The sequence below is a fragment of the Strix aluco genome, chromosome 8, assembly GCF_031877795.1.
Source record: "Strix aluco isolate bStrAlu1 chromosome 8, bStrAlu1.hap1, whole genome shotgun sequence".
Lineage (NCBI taxonomy): Eukaryota > Metazoa > Chordata > Aves > Strigiformes > Strigidae > Strix > Strix aluco.
The window spans coordinates 6,249,927-6,276,351 of record NC_133938.1 but is presented as its reverse complement, the minus strand read 5'-3'; the positions used below and the strand labels follow the sequence as shown (position 1 = coordinate 6,276,351).

At 51.1% G+C, this 26,425-nt stretch overlaps 1 protein-coding gene across 7 annotated transcripts in view; it reads right to left on the bottom strand.

The window, feature by feature from the left end:
* Nucleotides 1-4,222: 4,222 nt before the first annotated feature.
* The window catches only part of SSBP3 (single stranded DNA binding protein 3), a 55,854-nt gene continuing 33,651 nt past the window's right edge, over nt 4,223-26,425 (bottom strand). The window contains exons 5-18 of one of the 7 annotated variants that reach the window (XM_074831969.1): nt 22,780-22,869; nt 14,826-14,906; nt 14,035-14,094; nt 11,872-11,938; nt 11,688-11,764; nt 8,776-8,864; nt 8,614-8,662; nt 8,274-8,309; nt 8,014-8,068; nt 7,441-7,511; nt 6,820-6,898; nt 6,542-6,570; nt 6,251-6,352; nt 4,223-5,672 (exon numbers count right to left, since the gene is read on the bottom strand). In XM_074831969.1, coding sequence (XP_074688070.1) covers nt 5,643-5,672; nt 6,251-6,352; nt 6,542-6,570; nt 6,820-6,898; nt 7,441-7,511; nt 8,014-8,068; nt 8,274-8,309; nt 8,614-8,662; nt 8,776-8,864; nt 11,688-11,764; nt 11,872-11,938; nt 14,035-14,094; nt 14,826-14,906; nt 22,780-22,869 — 915 coding nt within the window. In that variant the 3' untranslated portion in view covers nt 4,223-5,642. Of the gene's footprint in view, nt 5,673-6,250; nt 6,353-6,541; nt 6,571-6,819; nt 6,899-7,440; nt 7,512-8,013; nt 8,069-8,273; nt 8,310-8,613; nt 8,663-8,775; nt 8,865-11,687; nt 11,765-11,871; nt 11,939-14,034; nt 14,095-14,569; nt 14,608-14,825; nt 14,907-22,779; nt 22,870-26,425 lie in introns of those variants that run through there. The other 6 variants (XM_074831963.1, XM_074831964.1, XM_074831966.1 and 3 more) reach the window with 6 other exon arrangements.

Here is a 26,425-nt window from a genome sequence, read left to right as displayed (position 1 = left end):
CCATTTTGGGAAAGTGGTGTAGAATGTAGCGTGAAACTTTAGTGCCTGGTAGCTGGTATTTGCTGCTAAAAATACAAAGGAAAAATTTCTTCCTGCCACACAGAGTTAACTGAGCAGGAAGCGTATTCTTTTTAAAATGGGGGGATTAGTGTGGTTTTTGTAAAATGAAAGCTAAATTAGCTCCAGCCAAATGTAGAATGTTTTGCAGTTCTACACTGATACCCTCCAGCACATGGGAAGGAATAGGACAGCCTGCGCTATTTTAAGGTGTGGAAGAGCATATTTCCAAGAAATTCATCTCGCTTCAGTGTCTTGTGTCAGAGACTGGTCTGTGCTTTGTGATCTTCTCTGACCATCTGGATGAACACTCCAGTTGTGTGTTCCAGTCTCAATCCACCAGACAGCTCTACTCTGGAGGTTTCAGAAAACAGATTTTCACTAGTCAAATTTGACATCAACTGTTGCACCCGGTAAATTGGGATGCATTGGCTCTAAGTTAAATTAACAAATCCCTCAATAGGAGAAAATGCTTGAAAGAGAAATAATCTAGGAAGTGTTGCATTGATCTAAATCATGTTAATTCTATCTGCTCAAGGGATGCCTAATTCAGCTCATTGATTTAAATCTGCTCAGAGCTGTAATTTGCACCCAGTTGTTTAGGAATGTATTTTAATACCCTCGTGCTCTGTGGAGACTGTTGCGATAGGTGTTTCTTTCTCAGGCTGTTGGCTCTCTGCTGTGTCCCACCAACCCTGCCGAACAGCTCTAGGCAACAGCCCTCAGACTCTTGACATCCCCTCACCCTTCCAGCTTTGGGTCATTACCCGTTTTAAGGAGGAAACCCTGCAGGGCAGCGTTAACATTCCTGAGCGCAGTGGTTTCACTAAGGAAATGTGGTAGGGAGAGGGGGTGTGGAGAAATGAAATACCTCCTGTGCTTCTACTAGATGTGGGAATCTGTGAAGATGGTCTACAGGGGAAAGAGCCAAAGTCCCTTTAGATGCCTCTCGACAAAGACATCTCTGTTAGGACAGGCAGTAGGAGAGGAGAAACTAAGTGAAGCTGGAATCCTGTCTCCAAGAGTGAGCAGAGACAAAGCTTGAGCGCAGGGAGAGATGGATGAAAGCAGAGCACAGGCAATTTTGAAAAATGGCAGCAGCAGTAAGACAGGAGATAGTCAGAGGGGAATGAGGTGTCAGCAGGTTACGAGAGGCATCAGGAAGCCACTTGAGATGAGGGGATGACACACACATGCAAGACCGTGTCCCTGGTTTGCTTGGGGCATGGCTGATCCTGCCTGTGGTGAGGGGGAAGCAGTGCTCGGGTGTTGCTGGAAGGAGCAGCTGATCCCAGGGCTGGGTGAACTCCTCTGAGGTCCAGGAGGGGAACTTGAGGCGGGCAGAGCAGGGCTCCCAGCTTGGCACCTGGGACGGATGCTCAGCTTAGTCCCTCATGGTGTGGGTGCGAGGTCTGTACACGGGCAGCCGTGTACATGTGGGTGCTGTCCCACTGGTCTTCCCAAGCACGTGGCTCGGTTCACCTGCTCATTCCTCCGGTGTGATCTGCTGGAATTAGCCCAGTTGAGGGAGGTGGGACTGGGAGCGGGATGATGGGTCACAGAGGCACATCTGGGTTGGCATCAATAAGTTATAAAGGCTTGTCAGCAGAGGAATGGCATTACCTCAGCGCGGACTGAGAGCCAGGCATTAACTTTTAATGAACAGCAGCCAGGGAAGCAGAACGTGGGAGAACAGGGCAGGAGGAGTCCAAGGGCAAGGCCTGGTGGTGCCTGGCTGCTCAGAGGAGAGCTCTGCAGCCCGGGGCGCAGCGCCTGGCCCCCAGCCCTGCCCTGGGGATGGTGCACTGTGTGCTGTCCAGGCTCCACCACTCCACACTACCTTCTCATTGAACCACTCCCGGTGCAAAATCCAACTCCATGGGCTGTGCTCACTGTGCCAGCAAGTACATGCTGTGCTCAGACTGGAGCTCCTGGTTGTTCAGATCCTCCTCCCACATTTAATTTAATGAAAACTAATGGGGGAGACAATTATCCCTAAGGTTGGGCTCAGGAGACGTTCAGAGGAGGGAACTTGGCAGTTTCTCTTGCTGGTGTTTAATAAAATTAGACTGTGACCCAGTAGGAACCAACGGGAAGGGCTTTTCAATGCCCCGCAATAAAAACACAACGGACAGCCAAGCACGGCCTGGCTGGGCAGTGAGGGCAGGAACAGCCCTAGGGAGCTGGGAGGGCAGGAGGCCCTCATCAGCATCAACTAATTACCACTGGGGTCATATTTCCAAATGACAGACAACGCTTGCACACTGCTTTCTGCAGAGCACAGAAGGACGTGGTCGTCTGAACCAAAAAAACCACATCGGGGCATGGCTGCGGACCCTGCACAAGGACATCTGTGGCGTTCACCTGGAGGCAAACCTGCACAGGGTTCGAGCACACACCGCTCCTCGGCCCCGCCGTTAATTACAAGCTAATGGGCTCTGCAGGCAGGATGATTTTTCTGGGTGGTTCCCAAACCCAGCAGACACCCATCGCGTAGCCTCCTTGCCCTTCTGCTGCGTGAGCATCCCTGAGCACGTGGCACTCACTCCTGGAATTGCAGCAGTGACCTGGCTGCGGGTGCTGGGTGGGAGCGTCCCCCAGGACTGACAGCTCCAGGATGGCTCACAGCCCCCCGAGCCCGCAGCCCCCCAAGCCCACAGCCCACGCTTGAACATTCCTGCAAGGAGGGAGAGGAGCTGCACAATGGCAGCCAGCCATATCCTGCCTGAACTAGTCCAAGGCAGAGAACAAGTCTCAGACAGCAGCTCCTGGGAGCGTTTCAGGCACCCGGCACTTGCAACCACCCATCTAAAGACCTAGAAAGCCCCAGTCTCTTCCCAGATGCTGCAGCAGCCTCTGATGCTGCCTGTTGGGGAGCCAGGTCAGCCTCGCCCGGGTTTCCCCATCTCCAGCAGCTGATTCAGAGCCTGGAGCTGAGTTTGATCCTGCAACGGTGCATGCACCCACCCTGCACTGCAGCCAGCCCTTGCCTGAGGAGGGGCTCAGCACACCCCACTGCAAGCTTATGTATGTATATATATATTTTTGAAGATGACACTCGTGTCCCTTCCCCTCCCTTGCTTACCTCCCAGCAGTGCAGGACCCAGCTCCTCTCCTGGGACATCCCTGACCTGTAACCTGCTGCATGGGACACCAGCCTCCATCACCATGCTGGCATCCCAACTCCTCCAGCCTCTAACAGGGAAACCCTGGGGGACAGGGTGCAAAAAAATCCCCCCCCCCCCTTTAACCCCAGAAAGTCCCCCCTCTGCCTGCAGCCAGGCAGGCTGGGTGCGGGGAGGTCAAGGGTCCTGCACAGCGTCCTCAGCCCCGTGCAGGGCAAGAATGACCATTTTCTTAGGCTAACAGCTTAATTTTCAAAATGCTTAAACAAAATAAACTAAAAAACAAGTAAGCATCATTAAACCAAAACTCTCCCAGCCCCCCAGGAGCCGAATCCCTGTCCACCTTCCTTGCCTCAGCCAGACCCCCCCCAACACTGGCCACCTCTCAGATCCCGCATCGCAAACCTGGGGTTTGGGCCTCGATAAATAAAGGTCAAAAAAATACCCCCCCCTCCAGGTCTGGCATCAAACGCCAGGAACAAACTGCAGAGCACCGAAATCAAATGTTTATGTTGATATTTATTACAGCATGGGGGGGGAGAGAAGGGGGGAGAACCGTTTCATTCAAAAAACCATCCCATACCAATGAAGACAATAATTTAGCTATTCATTTTAAAATACATTAAAACCGGTCCTTTCACTTCCTCACGTCAGAACAAGAAAAAAACAAAAAAGAAAGAAAAACCTGAACAAGATGTAAAGCGGAAAAGGAAAAAAAGTTGACCCCTTGGGGAGCCCCCGGGTATATTTGCGATGCAACAAATCTGCGTTCGGTTATTTCTCAGCGTTAACTGGAAAATATTAACCTGACTGTAACTATGAGACTGACACCCTCAGACCTCCCCCATCCCACCCAGCCCTCCCTCCCCAGCGACTTTCTACAGGTAAAGCACAATTAAAATGCCTAGGAAAAAGAAGGCAAACATTAAAAAAAAAAAAATTCGTATTACACACTAAAAAAAAGTTTTGTCATCTCATGTCTTGCAGTCAGAATAATAAAAACAAGCCAAATGTTCCCCAAAAACATTTCAATGAAGGGGTGCGGAAAAAAGACATCCCTTTAATAAAACATTATCAACAAATATCGTACACAAACTACAATGTATAATAATTATTTTTTTTCCCCTCGGTAATTTTCGAACCAGACTACAAGGTAAGAAAAAACACTGAAACAAGATACAATGCTTTCAATAATCGGCACAAAGGTCAAATCCAAGGGAGAGAATATTTTACAGAATATGATATACATGGAGCAGAAATGGGAGCTGGAGAAAAACAAAGACCAAACTACAGGGTAGTGTCATGTACAGAGATCCCAACCCGCCGCCTTGGCTCGTCCCTTCCTCTCCCGCCAGAAGGAAGGGCCTTCGATGCTTGCCATTAATTTTTATTTTCTTATTACAGAGCGAGCCTACAGAATAGCAAGGTTACATTTTAACAACAAGAATTCCTTAAAAAATATCTCCATCCAGTTCCAAATCATAGATAAGTGAAACCCTGACAAGAGCACATCTCTAAAGAAAAGAACCCCCCCCCCAACGTATCCCCCAAAGTAAATAACCCCCCCCCCAAAAAAAACCCCCAAAGTTAGCTGGAGATCACAGTTTCAAAGTCCCAGGTCAGATTAACCCTTTCTTTCAGTGGATTTAAAAAAACCAAAAATTTAAAAAAATCAGTTTTTGCAGTGAACCAGCTGAAGGACTCTGGGGAAGGGAGGGACAGAGATTTCTTCTTGTATTCAGAGGGGGGTGGGGGGTAAGACTAACACAGTGCATGCCACAGTCACAGAGAGCAAGATCACGATTCATTCGAGGATGTGATCCTAGAAGGGGTCACCTGCGTTAACAAGTTTATAACGAGGTGGTGGAGTCTCTTCCCCAAAGCAGATCTTGTTAACTGGAGGAGGAAGCGTTGTGCTGCAAACGAACCAAAAAAACCCCAAAAATAGAAGGGAAAAAAACCCCCAAAACCAAAAAAAAAACAGGCCTTCTGAACGAAAACCACCATTGTAAACTGTCCAGTTTATTTAAAAAAATGACTACAACAGAGACAACATGAGATTTCATATCTAGACTAGCTTCCTGGTGTCGCACGGCACAAACATACAACAGGTTCGGTTTCTGTCTTTATTTAAAAGAACAAAGCAAAGAGATCGGAGTTGGGTGCTAGAGGCTTCCGTTTGTTTCCAAAAAGAAGTGTCATGTACATATATAAACCCTTCTGCACAAAGAAGGGTCTTGTCATGTCTTGAAATATTTTAAGTTTTGTCCTTCATGTTTTATGGAATAAAAAGTTCAGCCTTTTTATTGCATGAAACTAAACCTGGGGTTTTGGCCCCCGCCACACGTCTCCCTGCCCATACACCTAGCTTCTTCTTCTTCTTCTTCTTGCATAATTCGTTGAGAACCTCCGAACGGCAGCTGACTCTCTTGATCCTGGAGAGGAGGAGGGGGAGGGAAATCACACACTCATCGTCATGCTGGGGGAATACTGAAAGAGAGACAGAGCCAGGGTGAGAAACCAGGCAGGCCAGACCCCTGGACACCGAAGCGGGGTGGCAAAAAGGAGGCTGATGACAACTCTACAGCAACCTAATGGCATCTAATAAATCAGGAGGAGAGGCTATGCTGGAGACTTGAATTTATCAGGGCATAGTCTGCTCTGTAACTTGCTTTTCCGGGGAGAAAACCATCAGAACAGTATGGGGTGAGATGCAATTAAAAACAAATAATTAGCATGCGCATGTGTATATGCTGCTATTAGAGGAAGAAGAGGAGGGATGTCTGCAGCCATGCACAGCACCTTGAATCAGGCAGGCCAGCTGGCTGCACCTGCACCAGCTCCTCTCCATCCTGTGGGATCCTCTCCCCTCCCTCGGTACACCCCCATCCCGCCGAGGACCCAGGCTTGCACCCACCAGTGTATTTCTTCCTCCCCGCTTTCTGTCCCGGAGCAGCTCACACACAGCACAACCCATGTCCAAAAGGCACGCACTGCCAAACCCACCCGCCCCTGTGACGGGACGCCCCAGGGACCATCCCCCCGTCCCCAGGGAGGCACTCACTCACATTGTCATTTTGGAAGGAATGGAGAAAGTTGCCTCCCAGCTCCCCGTCGTCTCTTGGAGTGCCCGGGGGATTGCTAATGCCACTTATGTTGTTTGGAGAATTCTGTGGGAGATGGGGGAGGGAGGAGGTGGTGAGCAGGTCCCTGTGCCCCCCCGAAACACTGTGGGGGCAGGATGCAGCCCCACCTGCCCCGGTCACGTCCCCCCGACGTGTCCCCATCCCTTGGGGTCACACTGGCACCCCAGTGCTGAGAAAAGGGGGACCCACACACCCGCTCTGCAGTTCACTTACTTTTGGAAGTCCATCTATGTCTCCTGACCCTGCACAGGGGGACAGACAAAAGGAAAAGTAGCCTTACTGAGCATGCAGCGATGGCCCCTGTACCCTGCTACCCGCCCCCTGGGTCCCTCTTCTGATTTCCAGCCAAAGGCTCTGCTTCGAGCACTGGCCCAAACTGGGGGCTGACCCTGGGATGGAGCAGGCACTGGGATGCTCCGCCAGCGTCCCCGGGGAGCGAAGGCACGGTGGGGCTTCCCGATCTGCAGCCCCCGCCCTGCACAAGCACTCACCTAACGATCCGTTCATGTGATGGGGCTCCATGCCGCCCATGCCGCCCATGGGGCCATCAGAGCCGGGGCCCATCGGGAACTGTGGAAGAAAAAAGGTGACAAAACCAAAATCAGCCACAAAAAACACCCCGGCACGTCTGCCACAGCCCCGGCAGCTCCTGGGGACTGTCCCCTCCCCAGCCATCTCTCTGGAGCGGGGCGAGAAGAGGGACGCATCCACCCCCTGAGGCTGCGGGGCACGTCTGGGGGCTGGTGGTCCTGTGGGTTCACCTAGAAAATTTGGCCAGATGGGTGCGGGCAGACCCAGACCTGTGGCAGCGCAGAGGGCTCCCTCCAATCAGCATTTAATGAGATTTAAATCAGCCCGTATCCCACAAAACACAGCATCTCGCCGGGCACACAGCTGCCACCACCTTGGCCGGAGCAGCAGGACTGCCGCTTTCTAATAAGCATAAAAAATTAACAAAGTTGCCGAAGAGTTAATCGCTTTTTGATGGTTTGTTTTATTTCTGTTTTGTAACAAATGGCTGAAATCAATTAAACTGCTTTACTCTCAACTGATGAAGTTAATTATGATTTGTTATGGTATCTGATATGTAAATTATTAGAAAGCAGACTTACATTCGATCGACTGCCTGCGGGCGGTACTGGATTAATCATTGTGTAGATGTTGTCACTTGAATTTGTTGAATCTGTGGAACAGTGAAGCCCAGTAAGTCGGGTGATTAATTCATTTCTTAATTAAAACAAACTCATGCCACTTGAACTCATTCTTTTGTATTTTATCACCTAAAATTCCCTCTAAGTACCACCATTTTCTGGCTAATTTGTATTTAATGAAGATCCACAAAGTTTTTAATCACAGAAATTCAACTGTGAAAAATAATTCAGCTCCTAGCTGGGAAGCGTGGGGAAGTAATTCCCCACTTTGTAGCATTCCTCACCTCCCCAAGCCCCACAGCATCCAAATCCATAGGGGGATGTAGAAACATCCCCGAACGCCATCCCAAATCCAAGCAGTCCATGCCGCTCGCTCCCCAGAAAGGCAAAAGCTACATAAATTGGTTACCACTGGTGGGGCAGGGGTTGCCTATGCTCTGCGGCGCAGCCCCAAGGATGGGCGTTCCTGGCAGGGGAAGGGGCAGGAGCCCAGGAGGGCTGGACCCGCAGAGGGGGGGCTCAGGGGGCTCGTACCTGCAGGACTGGGCATGATGGGCGTCCCCGGAGGACCGCCGCCGCCGGGTGGACCCTGCGGAGAGACAAAGCGAGGGTCAGCCACGCAAACACGAGCATCGCCCACCTCCCCAGGTTTTCAAACGCCTCCCCCAGCTGGACCTTGCACCCCCAAACCCAGCCTGCCATACCGATTCCCCCCCAAAACCATGTGAGCTCCCTGAGCCGTAACACCTCCACAGCCCAACGACAGGACAGACAGCTGGAGCAGGAGGACTCACCACGTATGTACCAGGCGATGAAGAAGAGTATGGGATCTATAGAGAGAAGAGAGCCAGGTTCAGACACGGGGTGCACCGGGGCTGCGCCTCAGCAGGGCACAGCCAAGAGCCCCCACTGCCCCCCCAGCCTGGCCAGGATAGGGGTCCCAGGGTCCACCAGCTGCACCCCACTGCAGGGAGAGCAGCACAGGAGCAGGGCTTAAGCTTTAGATACAGCACCTCAACAAGAGGCCGGGGAACACCCTCTCGTTAGCAGAATTCAGCTAACAGGGAATGGCCTCATTTGCAGGACGGTCCCTGACCAGCCCCGCTCTCGCTTCAGGGACCACGTGGTACTCACTGAGTTAGCACTGCTGGGGTTCGGCCACGGTCTGCCAGCTCCCGGCCCCCTGGGGTCAAAATTAAACAGGGGGAAAAAAAAAAAAAAGTTGTGTTTTTATCCGTGCGGTCCCACAAAGCCCGAGTCAGCGGCCAAACATCCCCAGCACGGGGTTTGCCTTACATGTTAATTCCAGGCATGCCGGGACCGAGGGAGTTGGGTGGAGGTCTCATGCCGCTGCCGTAGTTCTGCAACGATAACCAAGGGTCAGTCTACCGTAACGGGAAGGGAAACCGGAGAAGACAAGAGAAAGGAAAAAAAAAAACAAGAAACAAACAAAAAAACAAGAGGGTTAGTTTGCAAAAATGAGCTTTAAAAAAAAATATTAGATGATGAATGTAGAGGCCATTAGCAACCGCTTCCATAAAAAAATCAGGCAGCTGAATATGGAAGGGAGCCAGGCTGAGCCCCAGAGTCCCCCCCACAGTCTCTGATGCCGTGTTGGTGGAGGGAAAACAGCCCCCTCCCAGCTCTGGGACCCAAATCTGCTCACAGCCCCCAGGCGCCAACAACAGCCTTTTGGGTTTGTCTTTTTGGTCAGGGGAAAACAGGAGCAGGAGGAGAAAAGGCTGCATGGCTTGGAAGGTTATTGCTGCAGCGTAAGGACAGGAAAAGGCTGCACGAGCTCCCTCCGAGATGGAGCATCCCCTGCTCCCAGGATGACGGCTGGAGTAGGGAAAACCAAGCCAGGCTTGTTTTCCCGTTGCTTCCCAGCTCTCTGCTACATCTCCTGGAGCTGCAGGGAGCAGGCGAGGGCAGGCAGCCCCTCGGGGCTCCTCTCCTGGCTTATTCCACCCCGGCTTAGCCTCCAGCTGGGACCAGGAGCCTCAGATCTGCATCCCTCATCTCCTAAAACCAGCTCTAGTACAAAGCCAAGCCCAAGGCGGTGAAGGAAGAGGAATCCCCCGAATGCCGCGCTCCATTTGGTCTGCGCTTCGCTCCCTGTGCCCCCCGGGCAATGTGCAGCCAGATTTAGGTCGTGCTGCTGCTCCTCCCCTCCCACCTTCCTGCCACGATGCATCTTTTTGGGCTGTATTTCTGCCATTTAGAGAAAAAATTCCTAGGGCAGGAGGAGGGACGGCTGGCCGCTTCCTATTTCACAGCCCCTCAGAGCGCTCCAAGCCGGATTTTAAATGCAATCCTTCAGTGCTGTCAATTTTTCCCTGCATTTATGGATGCACCGGAGCACGGTGCTCTGCTGAGGGCATTGCCAAAGTTTGTTTTGAAGAGGCAGAAAAAGGGTTTTCCCAAACAAATTACCGGCAAGTCCTTAATTGATTGAAATCCAGCCATTTACACTGAATAGCAGCATCAAACCCCTTGTTTAAAAAAAAAAAAAAAACCAAAAAAACCCTCAGCGTTTTTAATTGGAGCTGAAAGGCTGGAAAACGAAGCCATCTGAAAGATGCTCAGGGAGGGTGGGGAGGGAACACAGCTGTGCCAAGCGACCTGGATGCCGGGCTCCGGCAAGACACCGCCGAAACCCAGCGAGCTATAAACCCTCTTCATAGAGGCACCAGCAAACCTAATCTTGGCCTCTGCAGAGCTAAAACTGTGACTATTAAAGGGAAAAAGGCAGTGGCGATTGGCTGTAAGGGATGATTCATCGTCGGTGCGTATTAAGTAGCTGTTGTCAGGTTGCCGGGATGTCCTGGCTGGATGCTCTGCAGCCCTTTGGAATAACTTAAGGAGTATTTGGGAAGGTCCTGATGCAAAGCTTGAAGAAAAAACAGCCCTGGGCATGCAAGGTGTGAGGGGCTGCTGGGTTTGGTTCGCTATTTTCAGTGGCTGCCTGCACAGGCGCTGGTTCCTGGACGGCTGCGGGGAGGCAGCGCCCCGTGGGTGCCAGATTGGGAAGCCCAGCGCTTCTCCAGGGGAAGGCTGCCTTTTAAAAAACCTCTCCCTAATGTACATACACAGGGAACGGCGGAGTCAAAAATAAAGCTCTGAACATTTCACAACTCCTGCCGGCTCCCAGAGCCGCCGCATCCCACGCGGCGCTGAACGCGCGCTCGCGGCTTCCAAGTTTCACGGCGAGCTTTGCAAGTGGGAAGCGAGCAGCCTCCCCCAGGCAAACCGCCGCCGCTCTCCTTGGCGCAGGCCACGCTAACAAATGCCATTTTTTTTTGGGTGCAATCCTCCAGGAAAGGAGGATTTTAAGCAGAGCAGCGGCGCTATTGCAGGGCTTGTCCGTGAAACGATGCTCATGCAGGTTTTTTATCCCCTGCCCTAGGATGGATCCGGGTGCCTACGGAGACGGCCGGGCATCCCTGAGAAGCATCCTCAGCCTGGTGTTAAAAAAGAGATGACACAACTCCCTCTTTACACAATATTCGCTTATTTCAACAGTCTCTGGGGGAAAAACAAAACAAAACTCCAGCGCACCCGCTCGTCTCTTGACAGACTCTGATCCTCGCGCTACAAACTTGACGTAGGCGACGATGCAGAGAGGATAAACCTCCAACCAAAATATGGTAATCTGGTTTTGAAGTCTCGTAGAAGGAACAAACAGGAGTGAGTCAACAAGCCACTCCGTAAAGTGAATCAATGGAGAGACAGCATATATTAACCCAGATCTGCTTAATTTCAGGAGTTTACTCCCCTTTCCTGAAATAGAGAGCTCGAGCAGGCAGCAGGAAGGGCAGGCAGAGGGGAACCTCGCAGAGGAAAGCCTTATTCCCCTGCTAAAGGGATCTTTGCCATTTATTTTTATTTATTTATTTTTAATGCAAGCCTCCTTTGCCTTTCCTGCTGTTAGGGTCGTAACTATTTCCCAGGCAGGCAGTGTAATGCACTCAAAGGTTGCTCTGGCGTGGCGCTAAGTGCCATCCCCTTTGACGGAAGGGCAGGAGGGAGGTTGCAATACCCTTAATGAGCTCTGAAGACCTTGCTCATGTTAAAAGGAGGGATTTCCAGATGCAAGACTAATGTAAAACACATTAACACTAATGGGGGGACAGGGCGTGGGGGGGGAACTCCCAGCCCTTTGAGCCCCAGGAGGTTGTTTCGATGGTGCTCTTTGGCGCTGGGCTTACCTGCGGACCGGGACCCATGGGGCCCATCCCTCGCGGAGGATTCATCCTTTGCATGGGGCCGCCCATGTTAGGGTGCCCTGTTGGGAGGAAAGCAGGGGTGTTATGCGGCACAGCAGCCACTTCCGGTCCCAAATTAACAGCTAATGAGAAACGTTAAGGTTCAACCCTCCTCCGCTGGGTTTACCTTGCTGTCGCGTGGGATCCATCGAATTGGGCAGCAACGGCTGTGTACCGGGAACGGCACCTGGGGGCTGTGAAAACAAGGGGAGAGAGATTAAAAAAAACCACTAAATGCTAAAATGTGGCCTACAGAGATAGGTTTGGGTTGAGGCTTTAGGCTTTCAGGGGGCTCCTCGGTGTGGTCCCCACCATGCACCACCCCTCCTGCAGCAGCACAACCTGTGGCTGCATGAGCATCCCACATCCCGCGGCATCCTGCATCCCGGGCATCATCCTACAGCCTCCGGGTGTTTCCCTCCCCTTTCCTTTTGCAAACACCTTCTAAAAACCAAACGAGGCGACAGTGTTTCCTCCTCTCCCTGCAGCCTGCATGCCGCCAGGCTGCCATATTTTAGGGGAGTAGGGGAAAGCCTGGGCTGCATGGGGCAGAGGCGTCAAAGCCCGCAGGGAAAGGAGATGGGCAGCGTGACTCCCCGGTATTTACACAGCGCCAGGGCCAAACCGTACAGGTTGCAGTGATTTGTCGGCTGCCCATGGGGAGATGCTCCATTTGCAGCAGACCAGTGTTTGGACCCATCCCCATGCAGGCAGAGGAGAAGGTGGATGCTCTCCCTCCTCAAACCCATGCTCTGCTCGGGCAATGCGGCTATTTAAAGTTCAAAGGCTGCTCCAGACAGATAAAGGGGGAGAAAAACACAGATATCATCTGCTTGGGGGAAGCAAACTGTAAACAGTTTTGCTACAGTGCTGCCTTTTATTTGAAGGCCGACATACGACGGATTCCACTGCTGGAACACAGCGCAGGCACCGGGTGTGCACGGCTGTGCCGAGACAGAATCTGCCCACTCTCGAGTTTTTTGCAGCTTGGAAGCTGGCAGCAGGAGGAAGATAAACCAAGGGGGTTGTAGGGATGGATATTTACACTTCTGCTGTTTGACCTTCCTGCCTTGCCTATTTATTCCTCTCGTCCCTCTGGATGTGACCATAACCTCACCAAGCTCTGCGTAGGTACAAACCTGTGTTTTATATGTGGTGTTTGGGGAAAGAAATTCAGTCCTTCTAATTAACTTTACCCACTCCTGGATGTTCGACCCTGCTGCAAGAGCAGTCTCCCCACACTGGTCTCTCCTGCCTGCCCCAGCTCACTGTGCTCACCTCCAGTGGAGCTCAGGTCGAGCCCGGGACCACAGCAGGATGGGGTCCCCTTAAAACTGTCCTGTGAGGAGGTGCAGTTAATTAATACCTCGCTAAAACAGCCACCAGTGCCCTGGGTGGGAGGTTCTTGCAGCTTAGCTGGGCTTGGGGGTCCTACATCAGCCCCCCCCCGCCCCCCCAAGTTCTCAGCTACATGTCAGCTGTTTCATCATCATTTTGCATGTTCCAGCAATTCAAGTCTCAAATCCAGCAATCACAAACACAAAGCAAGCTGTTACATCCTACTTCCCAACTATCCTGCTCTTTCTGCTCCTAAGAGCTACATAAAAATATTAGCCAAAAAACAAGCTCCCATAATTTTTGCACAGTCACCTTTGCTACTCAAAGGAATTACAGGTTTCCTTTAATTTCCATTTAATGACAAATAACCTCTGGTTTGGTCATTACTCTATGGATCTGCACGGCATCGTTGGGAACGAGATGAATTCCTCCACCGAAGGCCACGCGTTCAGGCAGCGCGTGGGGTGGAAGCCTTCGTCCGTAAGGCCAGAAACAAACTGCCCTTGTTTAAGCCAGGATAAGAGGATAAACCAACCCAAAAAATTCAGCAGTGACCTGCCCTGCTTGACCCCACTGCTGATCTAAGTGCTCGGTCAACCCAGCAGCAGGATTATCTCCATCACTTTAATTTTCTGCGATTGGAGGGAAAATCCAGCCGGGCAGCGAGCCCGCAGCACGGCACGGTCGTGCTGAAAACACCACAAATGAAAAGCGGCACGTTCCCCACTGCTGTTTACACCCTGGATATGCCCAAACCTCAAAATAAAGTTAAAATAAAACAGTTATGTGATGCTTGATGCTCCAGCACCAAGAAAACGGAGGATGCCCGAGGGAGGCGATGCTTGCTGTCCAAACCCAAGGAGCATCTGCAGGACACGTGGTCCTTGTTCCCCTCCCCAGGTAAAAGCCCTCCCCAGGAAACCCGTCGGCGCGGAGCCCGGTAGCGCAGTACCTGGTTGCCCATCCTGATGGGGGGCCGGGGACCTCCGGCGTAGCGCGGCGACATGAACGGCTGCGGGGACACAAAAGGGAGGTCAGGGCCGAGCTGCGGGGAGGCAGCACGCTCCCCACGCACGCCGGTTAGACTGTACACACTGTTTTGTTTTGTTTTGTTTTTTTCTGGAGACATCCTTTTTAAAAAAGTTAAGTTTCAAAAGGAAAAAAAAAAAAAAAAAGATGTCCGGAGTCCATTTTTAACATTTTCTCTGTAGATTTATTGTTTGAGAGTGTTTGACATCAGCAATACTAGGTGAGGCTGTTAAAATTAGCGCATGGGAAACCCTGAGTGTTAGATACTGTTCAAGTTTAAATATATAGAGATATATTAAAAAAAGTGGCAAATAAGCACATACAGACACGCACACACAAAAAAACCCCCAATGCTAAGTACTGAAAAAAAAAGAAGAAAGACTTAAAGTTACTTTTTTACAACTGCTGCTACTAACAGAAGCTTAAAAACCCACATCAAGTTAAATTTCTCAGGCTACCTTGGGAAGGTAAAACAGTCTGATACCCACGATTGACTTCTCAGTCCATTGACAACTGCACATCCAAAAAAAAAAAAAAAAAAAAAAAGAAAAAAAATGGGAAAAAAACAGTATTTTGCTTCGGAGCTGGGGTGCCCGGGGGGATGCTCCCCGGGGGAGCGGGTACCCGCTGCCCAGCATGCTTATAGAGGAAAAAAAAAAAGCAAATCGAGCGCACGTCCCGGTTCACAGCCCTACCCATCGCTAGTGTCTTTACCTGACTGTGGGGTCCCATCATGCTGTTAGGATTGTGGGGTGGAGGCTGTGCGTGTGGCGAGGGCTGTGACCCAGGCGGTCCCTGTGAGGTCAGACAGTAGAAGGAGGTTATAGATTAGCACATGAAAGCGCAGAAAGAGCTAAAAAAAGGATTGACGGGTGGACCTGTTTTGTCGGGGAGTCAGTTCTCCCATTTTTAAATTTTTTTTTTTCCTCTTTTTAATTGAGTTTCTATTCATTTGTAGCTGAACAATGAATAATGATATATGCAAAAAAAAAAATATTAAAAATCAGAACATCTGTCAAAATACAGCAGCCACATTGACGGTAAACGGTCCGGTAGTTCAACCAAGTCTGCAATGATAAACACACAGGGAAACACTTTGCAAGGGCGTGCAACGAGGAAGAAAAAATATGCAGGAGAGGACCACTGAGCTTGGGGGAAATACAAAAAACATCCCCAATCAAAAAAAAAAATATGATTTTTTCCTCTCTCATCCCAAAGGTTGGAAACACCTCCGGGTTTGGGTTTTTTTCTGACTGTGGTTCACTGGAGGTGCTGGAGCGAGCGCAGAGGACGCGGAGCACGTCCCAGCTCGCGCCTGGGCAGCGTTTGGCCGGCACAACCGGGGCTGCATTGCCAGCCTGTACGGATGCAACATCCTTCCTCGAGGTGGATTCCCTAAGGATGCGAGTAAAATGGCTTGCGAGCAAAGAAAGGATGTCTAGGGGAAAAAAGGAGAGATTAGTCGGTGCAGGTTTAAGGCTGCAATGCAGCAGCCGCTGACATTTTGGGCTTCAACGCCCACTTTTCTTTTTTTTTTTTAAATTTCCCTTAAAAGCACGAAATGAAAATTTGCTTGGAAAAACCGCGAGCTCAATGCAAGAATATACCGGTGCGTGTTAATGTAAGGGGAAAAAAAAGTATTTTTTGAGTCAAAGGAGGTGTAATTGGTAGAGAAAGCAAACGAGCTTTGTCAGTAGGTGAAGGGAAGCGATGGCAGGCTCCAGGACCGGCGCCGGAGCAGATGTTTTCTACCTGCCTCGTTACTAATTTCAACAAGTGTTCGCCTTCTAGCTGCTGCCAGCAATGGCATGGTTTGTTACCATGAGCAATTTTCTTAATTAACAGACATTAATTAGCCATTTAGCAATTTTGCAAGCATTTGTTTAGCAGCTTTCCTAAACATGAATACCACTGTGATAATGGTACTGATTAGAGGGTCCCCTAATTAACAGTACAGGGAAGGAAAATTGAAATCACATAAATTAAAAAGGGAGGGGAAGTTAATGAAGGCAGGACATATTTGCACCTGCAAATCTTTTGTACGGCGGAAACTTGAGTGCAATGTAAATAAAGTAAGAGGGTGGGTTTTTTTCCTTTTTTTTTTTTTTTTTTTTTAATTTGAACGGTTTGGCGGCGAGATGGAGCCAAGCGGATTTAAACCAACAGCCTCCTGCCAGCCTCTCCGCTCCAGCCGCTGCACCCGGGGAAATGAAGTCCCACCATTTATTCTCCAGGAGCCAAAGGCAACCAGCCCCTGCTCCTACTGCCCTGTGAGCCTTGGCTGGAAGAGGTCACAGCACCTCAGGACAACCCTCCTGCTGCCAACACAACTGCCTTCTCCACCCACATCCCACCAGAGCGGAGAAAACAAACCACTGTCCAACTGCAGCATCAACCTCCTTTAGCAGAAGTCCTCTCCATGCATGAAACTTGACTTATTTTTGCTTCTGAGGTGGCTAACTCTGTCTGTGCGAGTGCAAATCACGTCAGGGGCAGCAGCCACCTCCCACCACCGGCTCATGGAGGACAGCATCCCCCGATGAGGTCTGGCCACCACCAAAGCCCTTCCTACATGTCACAGCTGCAGGATTTGGGGTAGGGAACATGGGCAGAGGTGAACGAGCGATGAAAACAAGTGGAAGGGAAAAACCAGGACTCGCAGAGGTCAAACCTCGAGTCCCATCGATGCAAGAGTCAACAGCACACTCGCAATGCCTGCCTTGCTGCGCTGCAAGGAGGAGGTCACTGTTATCCAGGTACTGACTGGACAGGCACACAGACCCCATCCTGAAGTTATTAAACCCCTAATTAAACCCCTGATGTCCTCCCTCTCATATCCCCCAGCACGTGAGGGTGTGGGGTTAACAGGTATCGAATGCGTGGGGGACATGGCCGCCTACACGCACGCTGGCTGAGTTCGGAGGTGATGCGTTGGGTCTGCATTTAGAGCAGCGCAGCGCAAGCAGCATTTGGTTATTGTAGAAAAAGCATCTCTAAAACACAGCAGCATTTTCACCAGAGAAAAATCCCCCGTTGCAACTGGATCCGGAGAGCACCAGTTGTTTGTGCTGCTGAATACATCCTCCGGAGCGTGGTCCTGCCTCGCCGCTCCAAGGCTGCTCCCTGAGACGCTCCAGGGTCAGTGCCGCTACATCTCCGCTGTTGCATTATCCCATGTGGTGCCACTCCCGGCACAGACTCTGGGTAACACGACTGCAGACGCCCAGCTTGTGCAAAAGGCCTTTTTTTTTTTTTTTTTAAATTCTTTTCTTGCTTTTTCAAACAGCAACAAGAAGCAGCATCCAAAATGCTTCCTCTGGGCTGCAACCGCCGTGGCCCCCTCCCGGCACGGCTGCTCTGCTCCATCAGAAATGCAGACCCTCTGGATATTGTTATCTCTGTAAATATTTGCAGATGTTTCAGGGCTGGGACCTGCGTTCGGCCAGGAACGCCTGCTGGATCGGTTGCTTTTTCGCACGGGTTTCCCTTGCTGCAGAGGAAGCAGCAGATGATCCCAATGGATCATGGCAGTTGAGACAAGTGTTTTGCAGAGATGACATGTGGGCTCCAACCAACAGAACAACCCTTTTTTCTCAAAAAATGTGTATTTAGCAGTTATTAACTAGTGCTGCTACAAGAGGAGGCCGAACACACACAGCCCTGCTTCCTCCACATCCCAAATTCCCCAGAGTTGCATCCCCTCAGCAAAGCTCCGTCCGACGCGCCATGCTGGGTGAGCAGGACCTGTTCCGCAGTTAATACACTCTCATTAAGACCAGTGCTCTCCCCAACCAGAGAAACCCCATCATTTCTCAAGTTTTCATTTTTTTCCAAACTGGATGCCTTGCACAGGGGGTTATTCTTCACCTTCCTGTAGCTGCCTCAAAAAACCCGCAATAAACAACCCCAAACAGCTAAAACGGTGTTAGAGGAAACTGTTTCCGACAGCTCTTGGTGCCCCAACCTCCTCTCTGTTTCATTTTTTTTCTCCCCTTTACACTACAGGGACTTTAAAAGCCCAACCTGGCCCGTCAGACGACCCAAGTTTGCTGCCGCTGCTGCTTTCTACGGGGAGTTTCCAGGCGATCAGGTTATTTCCACTCTGTCTTTCATGAGCTCGAGTCCTCAAAGTTCTTGTAAAATATTAAAGATGGAAAATGGCACGAGCGATCATAGCTCTGTGTGTGTCAATTTATGTTTCCAGCGTAATTCACCACAAATGGATCATGTTTTATGGGCTACATACTTTCAGCTAATGGGGTAGTTTTTTTATTTAAAAACATTTTCAAGCACCTCTAGGGGTGGCAGAACAATGCATGATGGTACCAGAAGGCAAAGCATTGCTGCCATGAGATACCGACGATTTAGAGTTAGCAATAAGAAGGCATCTTGTGTTTTAAAATACCTGCCCCTGCCTACCAGTTTTGACATTAGAAAATACTAAAATGAATTAGATGGAGATTAATTAAAGATGTGCCTGGGTTTATTGGATAGGAGCTTTCTTTCCACTGAAGGAGAGAGAAGTTTTGCAAGTTGTCAACAAAAAAATAAGATATCTCTGAAGGAGCCTTTAGGAGAGATGCTCCAGGTGCCTTCAAAGAGGAAGACCACGGTGACCTTCCAGCGTGTGGTGCCAGCTGAGGACCCAAACGCACCTTCCCGAGAGAGGGCAAGGCAAGGCAAGGCAGGGCAAGGCAGGGCAAGGCAGGGCAAGGCAAGGCAAGGCAAGGCAAGGCAGGACAAGGCAAGGCAGGGCAAGGCAAAGCAACGCAAGGCAAGGCAAGGCAAGGCAAGGCGGGCCAAGTTCCCCCGCAGACGGCGGAAGGCAGCCGTGGGCAGGAGCTCTGCCTCGCCTGCAGCTGGGGCTCCCAACTGCAGGAGCCTGGTTTTAAGGAATATGTTTAACACAAGCTCTTCAGGAAACAAACCCGTGTCAGCCGGAGCCAAGAACAGTCACCTCCATCTGGCTGGAGCACCCGAGAGAAAGTTGACTGCAAATCCCACCATATGCTCCAGACGCTCGGTACAAAAGCCTCAGGCATCCTACTAAACTTCCAGAAAAAAAACTTTCTCCAATGCTTGGTTTTCCTTTCCTCGAGCTCGTAAGTCACCTTCCTTCAAACCCTGACTGGTGCAAGGCTGATACCGAGTTCTGCCCCAGGATTTTGGGAAGGGCAGCCTGGTTTTTGCCGCTCTCGTGCCGCCTCGCCGGAGCTGGCTGATCATAGATGGTAGCACCCGCAGAGTGGTGGCACATCCCACCGACACATCAGGACAGCCGAGCAAGGGGAAAATGGTGGCATCCAAGGAGGGAGCAGGACAACATGGACCCTCTCCTACTACCACTGCTTTACCATCCTCACCCGCTGTGGGCGACCTTACCCAAAGAACTGCGCCCCGGGACGCAGGGAGGAGAGGCGGGGAGGGCAGGGGATATTGGGGTGAGCCCCCCTGGGCTCTGGAGCCCCCCATCCTCCCCAGCTCCCGAGGCCTCTCTGCATTAGGGGGCAGTGTGGGAACACCGAGCAGCCGGTGCTTTGTTTTGGTGCATCTCGGCGCCGAGTCGCTGATGCATAGCTAACACAGCCGCCGACATTGATTTATGGTCAACTTTCCATTTCATCAGCGTGCGGGGTACGGGGCGGCGTGGGGAGTTCGCACCGGGAAGAGGAGGCATAGTCGTGGTGGGGGGTGCTGACTGAGCTCCCCCCCCATTTATTTAGTGTTAAGGCGTGGTATTCATTGCTTTCAATTTTTAATTTTCCTTCCCACATTTCCCTGGCACTCCCCTGTCCCTCCTTTGAGGGATCTGCACCCCGGCATCAATCCAGCTTTCAAAACAAAAGCAGGAACGCCTCTGATGACCTTTAGGAGGATGAGCAGAGGGTTTGCTTGCTCATCTCAATGGGACAAAGAGAGAGATTTAAATAAAAGCATCTACCCACGCTGGCCGTCAACCCAGCCACCTTTTGTCCGGAGTGCAGCCCGATGCCATGTCGCTGGCTGGCACCACACAATGCCCTGGCAACCCAAGGGTGCCCGGAGCCTCTCCTTTGCCATCGTTTCAGGGTTTTGGGAAGGTTTTGGGAGACTCTGCGGGCTGCAATTCCCTTGGCCCCCAGCCCAAATGTTGCTTCTGAGCCCCAGCATGGGGAAGGGGCTCTCCCTGCAAGACGGCGCCTGCAGACAGGCGCTGCACCCTGGACTCATCCTCTCTTCTCCCCTTCCCGCCACTTCTCCTCCAAGCTCACTCCCACGGGGTTTTGGGCCACTAACTCTGAGGAATGGCCCATAGTTTTTTTCCCTTTGCCAAACAGTGGTGCACACTCAAATGCACAGGGCTGGAGGTGTTCATGCACCCCCAGGGTGGTTTCTGAAACCTGAGCTTCAATGGTGACTCCCTCCTCAGCTCCCAGTGTGATGCCCCACCATGTCAGGACAGGACCAGGCCCTCTAAACCCTCTCAAAAATGGTCTGCCCATGCTTGCTACGCTCGGGGATATCCCTTGCGGGTCCCTGGTGCCTGCAGCATGGTGCAGAAGAGGAAGTTGCTGAAACCCCCTGAGCCCTCTCCATCCTCTGGCCTCCTGGCATGAGGAGGGCACCGTCTGAGGTGGAACCTCGCTCACTCCCAGGGCTGGCACACTGAGAATTGTGGGGAAAGTCCTTGTCATCTCCTCTGACCTTTCTGATTTTGCCCTCTTCAGTTCAGCACTTTAATTTCCTACAGAGATAGGAAATTACCCCCAAGCTGCAACCAGCTCATCGCTGAGCCTCCAGCCGCCTCTGCAAGTGCTGGTCTCCAGCATCTCCTGAGGCTGGAATGAGCTCCAGCACCCGCAATAAATCAGAAGGGCTTTCATGGAGGCGATGTTCAGACTGTGTTAAAAGGTGGGATTTTTCTTCTCCCCTCCTCCCCTCCATCCCCAGGGCTGGGAGGAGAAACCAGATGTTGGAGGGCTTTCAGGAAAGGCAGGCTCTTGAGATGTCACATGTGAGCCATATGCATCGGCACCCGTCTTCTCCTCCCTCCAGCAGCTCTGGGGATGGGCAGCATCCCTGCACACAACACCTGCACTGGTGCCATTACTTCTGCCGGGTTTTCAGGACACCCCCACCAAAGGCCCTAAGAAAGCAGAGCTGCTTTTGAGCCCCCCTTCCCCAGCAGCTCCTGATCCAGCCGCACAAGAGGTAGGGAGCTGGGGTAGGTTGTCTGCTCCTGAATTGGACCCTCAGTGCGAAAATGCTACAGGAGGGCAGAAAGAAAAGCAGGGGGGACAGCTTGGAGGCTGTCAACGGAAAGAGTTGACATGGGAGCATGCACAGCATGTCTGGGGAGATGCGACTCCTCTTCTTCACCTTCCCCTCTTGGGGAAAGCCAACCCATACTCTTGAAGCCTTGCCCTAACTTCGTGCCAGTTTTACAGCCCTCGCAGCTCTGAGTGAAGCAGGAGCCCCAAAGGACAGTCAGCTTCACTGCGGGGCGAGATCAGGACTTTTGGAGACACATTTGTTGGAAGCAGCAGCTTGGCACTCAAATTGCTGGCAGCAGCTATGACCTGCGAGATAGCATCTCCACTGTTGGCTTCACCCCGTGCCGCCAAGCGCTGCTACAAGATTTGCCTGTTTTAGGGTTCTCGATCAATATCGGATATTCTTACTTTGTCAGAAGCATGTTCAGGAAATGGGATCTCTCTAAAAAAAAAGAAAAGACAGGACCCTCCTTCCCCCTTCCCACACACACACGAACGGCGATATCGGGCTCAGATATCACCACAATAAATCACAAGCGCCTTATCAAGTTCGCCTGTCTACTGCCCAAGAAGTTCTCCCATATACAAATCACAAGTCCAGATTACAAAAAAGCAGCTTGCCAAAACAAATATTCCTTTCAACTCTTATCCCATTTGTTACACGAACAAGTGTTTCTTCCTCAAGAAGGAAGATTTTAATGCACCAAGAGCTTACGCCGCTGCAAACCAATGTGGCTCATGCCATGCAAAGAGATTACAGAGAAACCCCAAAAAAACCCCACGGTTCAAGTTTTGAAAACTCCTTTTCTGTGTGCTTGTCGAGATCCTTTCCATGAGCGTCACTCCAAACATACATTACCCCCTCCTCGGTCAGAGCTCGGTGTGGGAGACGGAAGGAGCGAGGGGACTTTGCTAGGTATTTGCTTACAAGGTGCCTCCATGGCATTTGGGGACTTGGCTGGAGCCCGCTCCTGCCTGCAGCCGCAGCCAGCGTTTGTTAATGCTTTCAGTGATTGCATTTGGAAAAAATCAAGCGGTTAACCAGAGGAGGGGGAAAAAGTTTCAGGAATCAAAATCCAGAATGTTTTCAATTATGCTCGTCTGTTAGGACCGGAGAACAAATACAATCCCAACCCAAACACAAACCAAGCAGCTTTGGAAAAAACATCGGTTGTAAATACACAGTAACCTCTTCGAGCAAAAAAGAAATTTGCTTTAAGGCCACAAAAAATAGAAAGCAAATGTGGAAGGACAGCAGAACGCGAGTTATTCCTAGACAGGTCAGCTGTGCGGGCATGCTGCTTCCCTAGCATCCCCTCAGAAAAAAAAACACAGGCACGACAGCGCTGACACCCAGAGCGTAAGCAAACACGTGCGTGGTGTGGAGGCGAGCATCGGGAAGAGCGGCAGCCTACCTGGAAGAACCCGGGCGGGATGGGGCCCCCGGGCATCCCGTCGTTCGGGGGAATGTTTCCAAGCACGGGACTCGGGGCGGCAGCTGCGCTCTGCAGGGAACAAAACCAGGGAAAACATGGTGGGTTTGAGTCGGAGTTAAGAAAAAAAACAATTAAGAAAAAAGCTGTCTCTCCCGCCACACCACACTGAGTCAATTAGCCTGCTACCTCCAGAGCCCTGAGCAACACACCCCGTGCCCCAAGCATCCTCCCTCCATGAGGGAATGAGCAGAGGATGCTCGGAGCTGGAGGGGCACCGGCCTCTGCGATTCACTCATGGAGAAGATGGCTGCACAAAACCCGGGGATAATTCTGGGGCTTATTTATTCATTTACCCAGGCATTTAGTCTCGTTAATCCACCGAGGAACCTCATCCAACGCGTCATTTCAGGCAGAAGCTGTTTTAAGGCTTTTTAAATGCTTCTCTTACTCCACCTCCCCCCACATGCTCGCTGGTTCAGTTCTGTCCTCCAAAAAAGATGCCTCCCTGACCTCAGCAGCACACCAAGGTTTTATTACAAATTTCCAAATTCATTTCACCCGATCTGTGGGGTCACAATCCACCTCATGCCTCCCCAGGACAAGCCACCCAAGTGGCTCGGCACCAAAAAGGAGGGACGGGGCAGACACGGGGTACCCAGACACCCCGCTCGCTCCTGCTCAGCATCTCTATTTGTATTTACTTCCTCTCTGTGATGTACATTGACAGACAAAAGAGGTTTTTCTGGTGCAAGAGGCAGCTCTGGCAGTGCTGAGGGAAGGGCGGCATGCACCAAACCCCCTTGGGAAAGTACCAGTGTGATGGGAGGCTCCTACCCAGAAGGAAAATGGTAAGAAAAAAATCTTTCCCTTGCTGACACGCCCTTGCTAGGATAGAAGTGATACCTGTGCTGCTGAAGTGCATTCTCATTTACCCATCGCCAAACAAACCCCCATTCCCAGGGCAGTTACAAGGGAACCTCAGTGATATTAATTGGGTTTGGATCACTGAACTACTCCCTCCACGAATTTTTATGATGGACTTACCCACCTAAAACTATGTGGCAGGCCCAAGGAAAATCGTCCACCATGAAAAAAATTGGTGGAATAATTTTCCACTGAGAAAATCCCATGAGCAGATGTGCTACACGTGGTCCTGCTCAGGCTTGGTTTTATCCCAAAGCTTGGAGCACCCCGACCCCACCAAACCCCACGTCCCAACAGCAGCCGAGACAGGCCTGGCCCCCAGCCGCATCCAATGTGGTGACATCTGCAAGATGCAAGCAGAGTGGGAAGCCAGGGTGTCAGGACTCGGGTAGCCCTGAAAATTAAGGATTATTATTAAGGACTAAAGCTTGCCAAAGTGGGACTCCCACATTTGGTTGGGAATCTCACTATTCTGGACCAGAAAGCCTTGCAGAGGCAGGCAAGCATCAGGCTAATTGTTGCCTTGTGCCTTCCTGGGTCATGCCTTGTGTCCCCTCCATCACACTCTCCAGCAGGAGCCTCTGTGCAGGATGTGGGATGAAGGCCAGGACCATGCCGGATGAGTGGTTGCTTTTCCCACCCCAGCACCAGAGACAACAGCGCAGGCTGATTCCCCAAAAAGAGACCACCTTTGCGAAATAACCGGGGTCCCCCTGCAGCTATGGGGTCCTGTGCCCCCAGGCACAGTGCATACCATACTCCCCCCATGCCCCTGAACAAGGCATCTCGAGCAGCTTTCCCCACATCAACAGCAAAGGCCAGATCTGAGTGGTTTTACAGTTAATAAAAAAAAAGTCCTGGCAGGAAAAATAAGCCTGCCCGTTCCAGGCTCTTTTTATACATCAGACGGCAGCAAAAATAGACGGGAGAGGGAGTGAACCCAGTTCTCCCCCTCCCTCCATCCCCCCAAGTGGGTCAGCTATAAAAGTAAAACCAAATCTTAATCCAAGGCCATGAACATATTGCAGTTTCTCTGCAAAGCAGATGACGGTTCTTAATGCAAAAATATCTAAGACCGAGCCCCAAACTGCAGAGAGCCCATTTGGAATTTCCTTTATTAAACCCTCTATCACGCAAAACGCTTCTCTCCCAAGGCGGCAAGCGCTGCAATAAAGCTGCCAAGGTGATATTTTATGGTTTCAAGAGATTTCCAGCACACCATAATCCTTTGCTGGGGGAATCTCCCAAAGCGAAATGGATCCCAAAGTGGTGGGGAGTGAGGATGGACACGTATGTGGGGATCCAGGGGGAAAGTACGCTGCCCTCCTCCTTCCCTCCGCAACAGGGAGTGAAGGCAGGAGGGCGAAGCAGCCAAAGAAAATCTTGAAGCAAATGCCCTTTTTTCCACAAAACCACAGAGTATTTTTCCGCGTTAAACACCCCGAAACCTCACCTATGCCTTCGCGGCATAAACGGGGATTATAAAGTTCCTCGCACATGTGGCGCTTGGCAGAACTCGGTAATTAAAAACCCACAAGTGCCCTGAGCATATTGTAGGATGGGAGCCAAACTGGTCAGCCCTTGATGAATGATTTACAAGGCTGCGAAGTGACATTTTATTTCTTTTTTATTCCCCTCCCCATCACCGCCGCTAAGGTAAACACCGAGGCACCTTTAGCCCCGCAGAAGCAATGGGAGCGTAGCTGTGGCTGGAGCAGCTCTGCAAAACCCTTGGGATGGGCCAGAAAAGAAAGAAAAAAGGGAAGAAAAGACAGTGGGAACAAACTTCCCAAACCCTAGGAGTGACAACCCAAACCCCAAGTGTCAACACCCAAACCCCAAGGGTTGGCACTCAAACCCCAAGGGTTGGCACCCAAACCCCAAGGGCTTCCCAGCACCCATTTCCAGAAAACTAGGACTTTTTTGCCCTCCCAGCTTATTTTCATCATTTTGGCTCAGAAACTCTTTTTAGGGACTATGGAGATTTCAGCTGGAGTTTGCCTGCTCAGCCCCTTTCACTGGATGAATATCTAAAAACCCCCAAGCCCCCCGCCAGCGCAGGTACAGGCAAGGTGGAGATGCCACGGAAGCCGGCAGGAGATGCGCAGCGCCAGCACGGTGGGGGAGCATGAAGCTCGCTCTGCCACCACGTTTCGGCGCCAAACCGAAAGCACGTCCAAGCCAGAAAGGTCCCTGTTGGCATGCGACGCCCCAAATTTCCTTCCACCAAAGCACACCGGAGGCCACTGACGGAGATGAGCAAGGACAGCTCTGGCACAGCCAGCGTGTTGGCTCGTTTGCCTTTTATTAGATGGTAAATTTGCTCCACGCTGGAAATAAAATGCAGTTCCTGGGGCATGCATATATAGCTGTATACATATATATATACATATATTTATTTTTCCTCACCCTACATACATTGGATTTTTTCCACTTTTTTGGTGGAAGCCAGCGGAGCAATGACAATCTGGATTGCCACGTTTCGCTTCCAAACCAAAGCTCTCAGTTAACACACCGGCTCGGTACGCCAGCAGATGCCGTCTAAGCCTTTAAATCGCACACTAATTGCACTAATTGAGCTAACAGTCTCTGTTTCGTCTCCCTACCCTGAGTCAACCAGCGTCTTCTGGTACTGCTGTAGAGATCCAAGCTGTTGACTGTAGTGTTATTTTGTCAGCCATTAAACGATTCATCAGAGTCA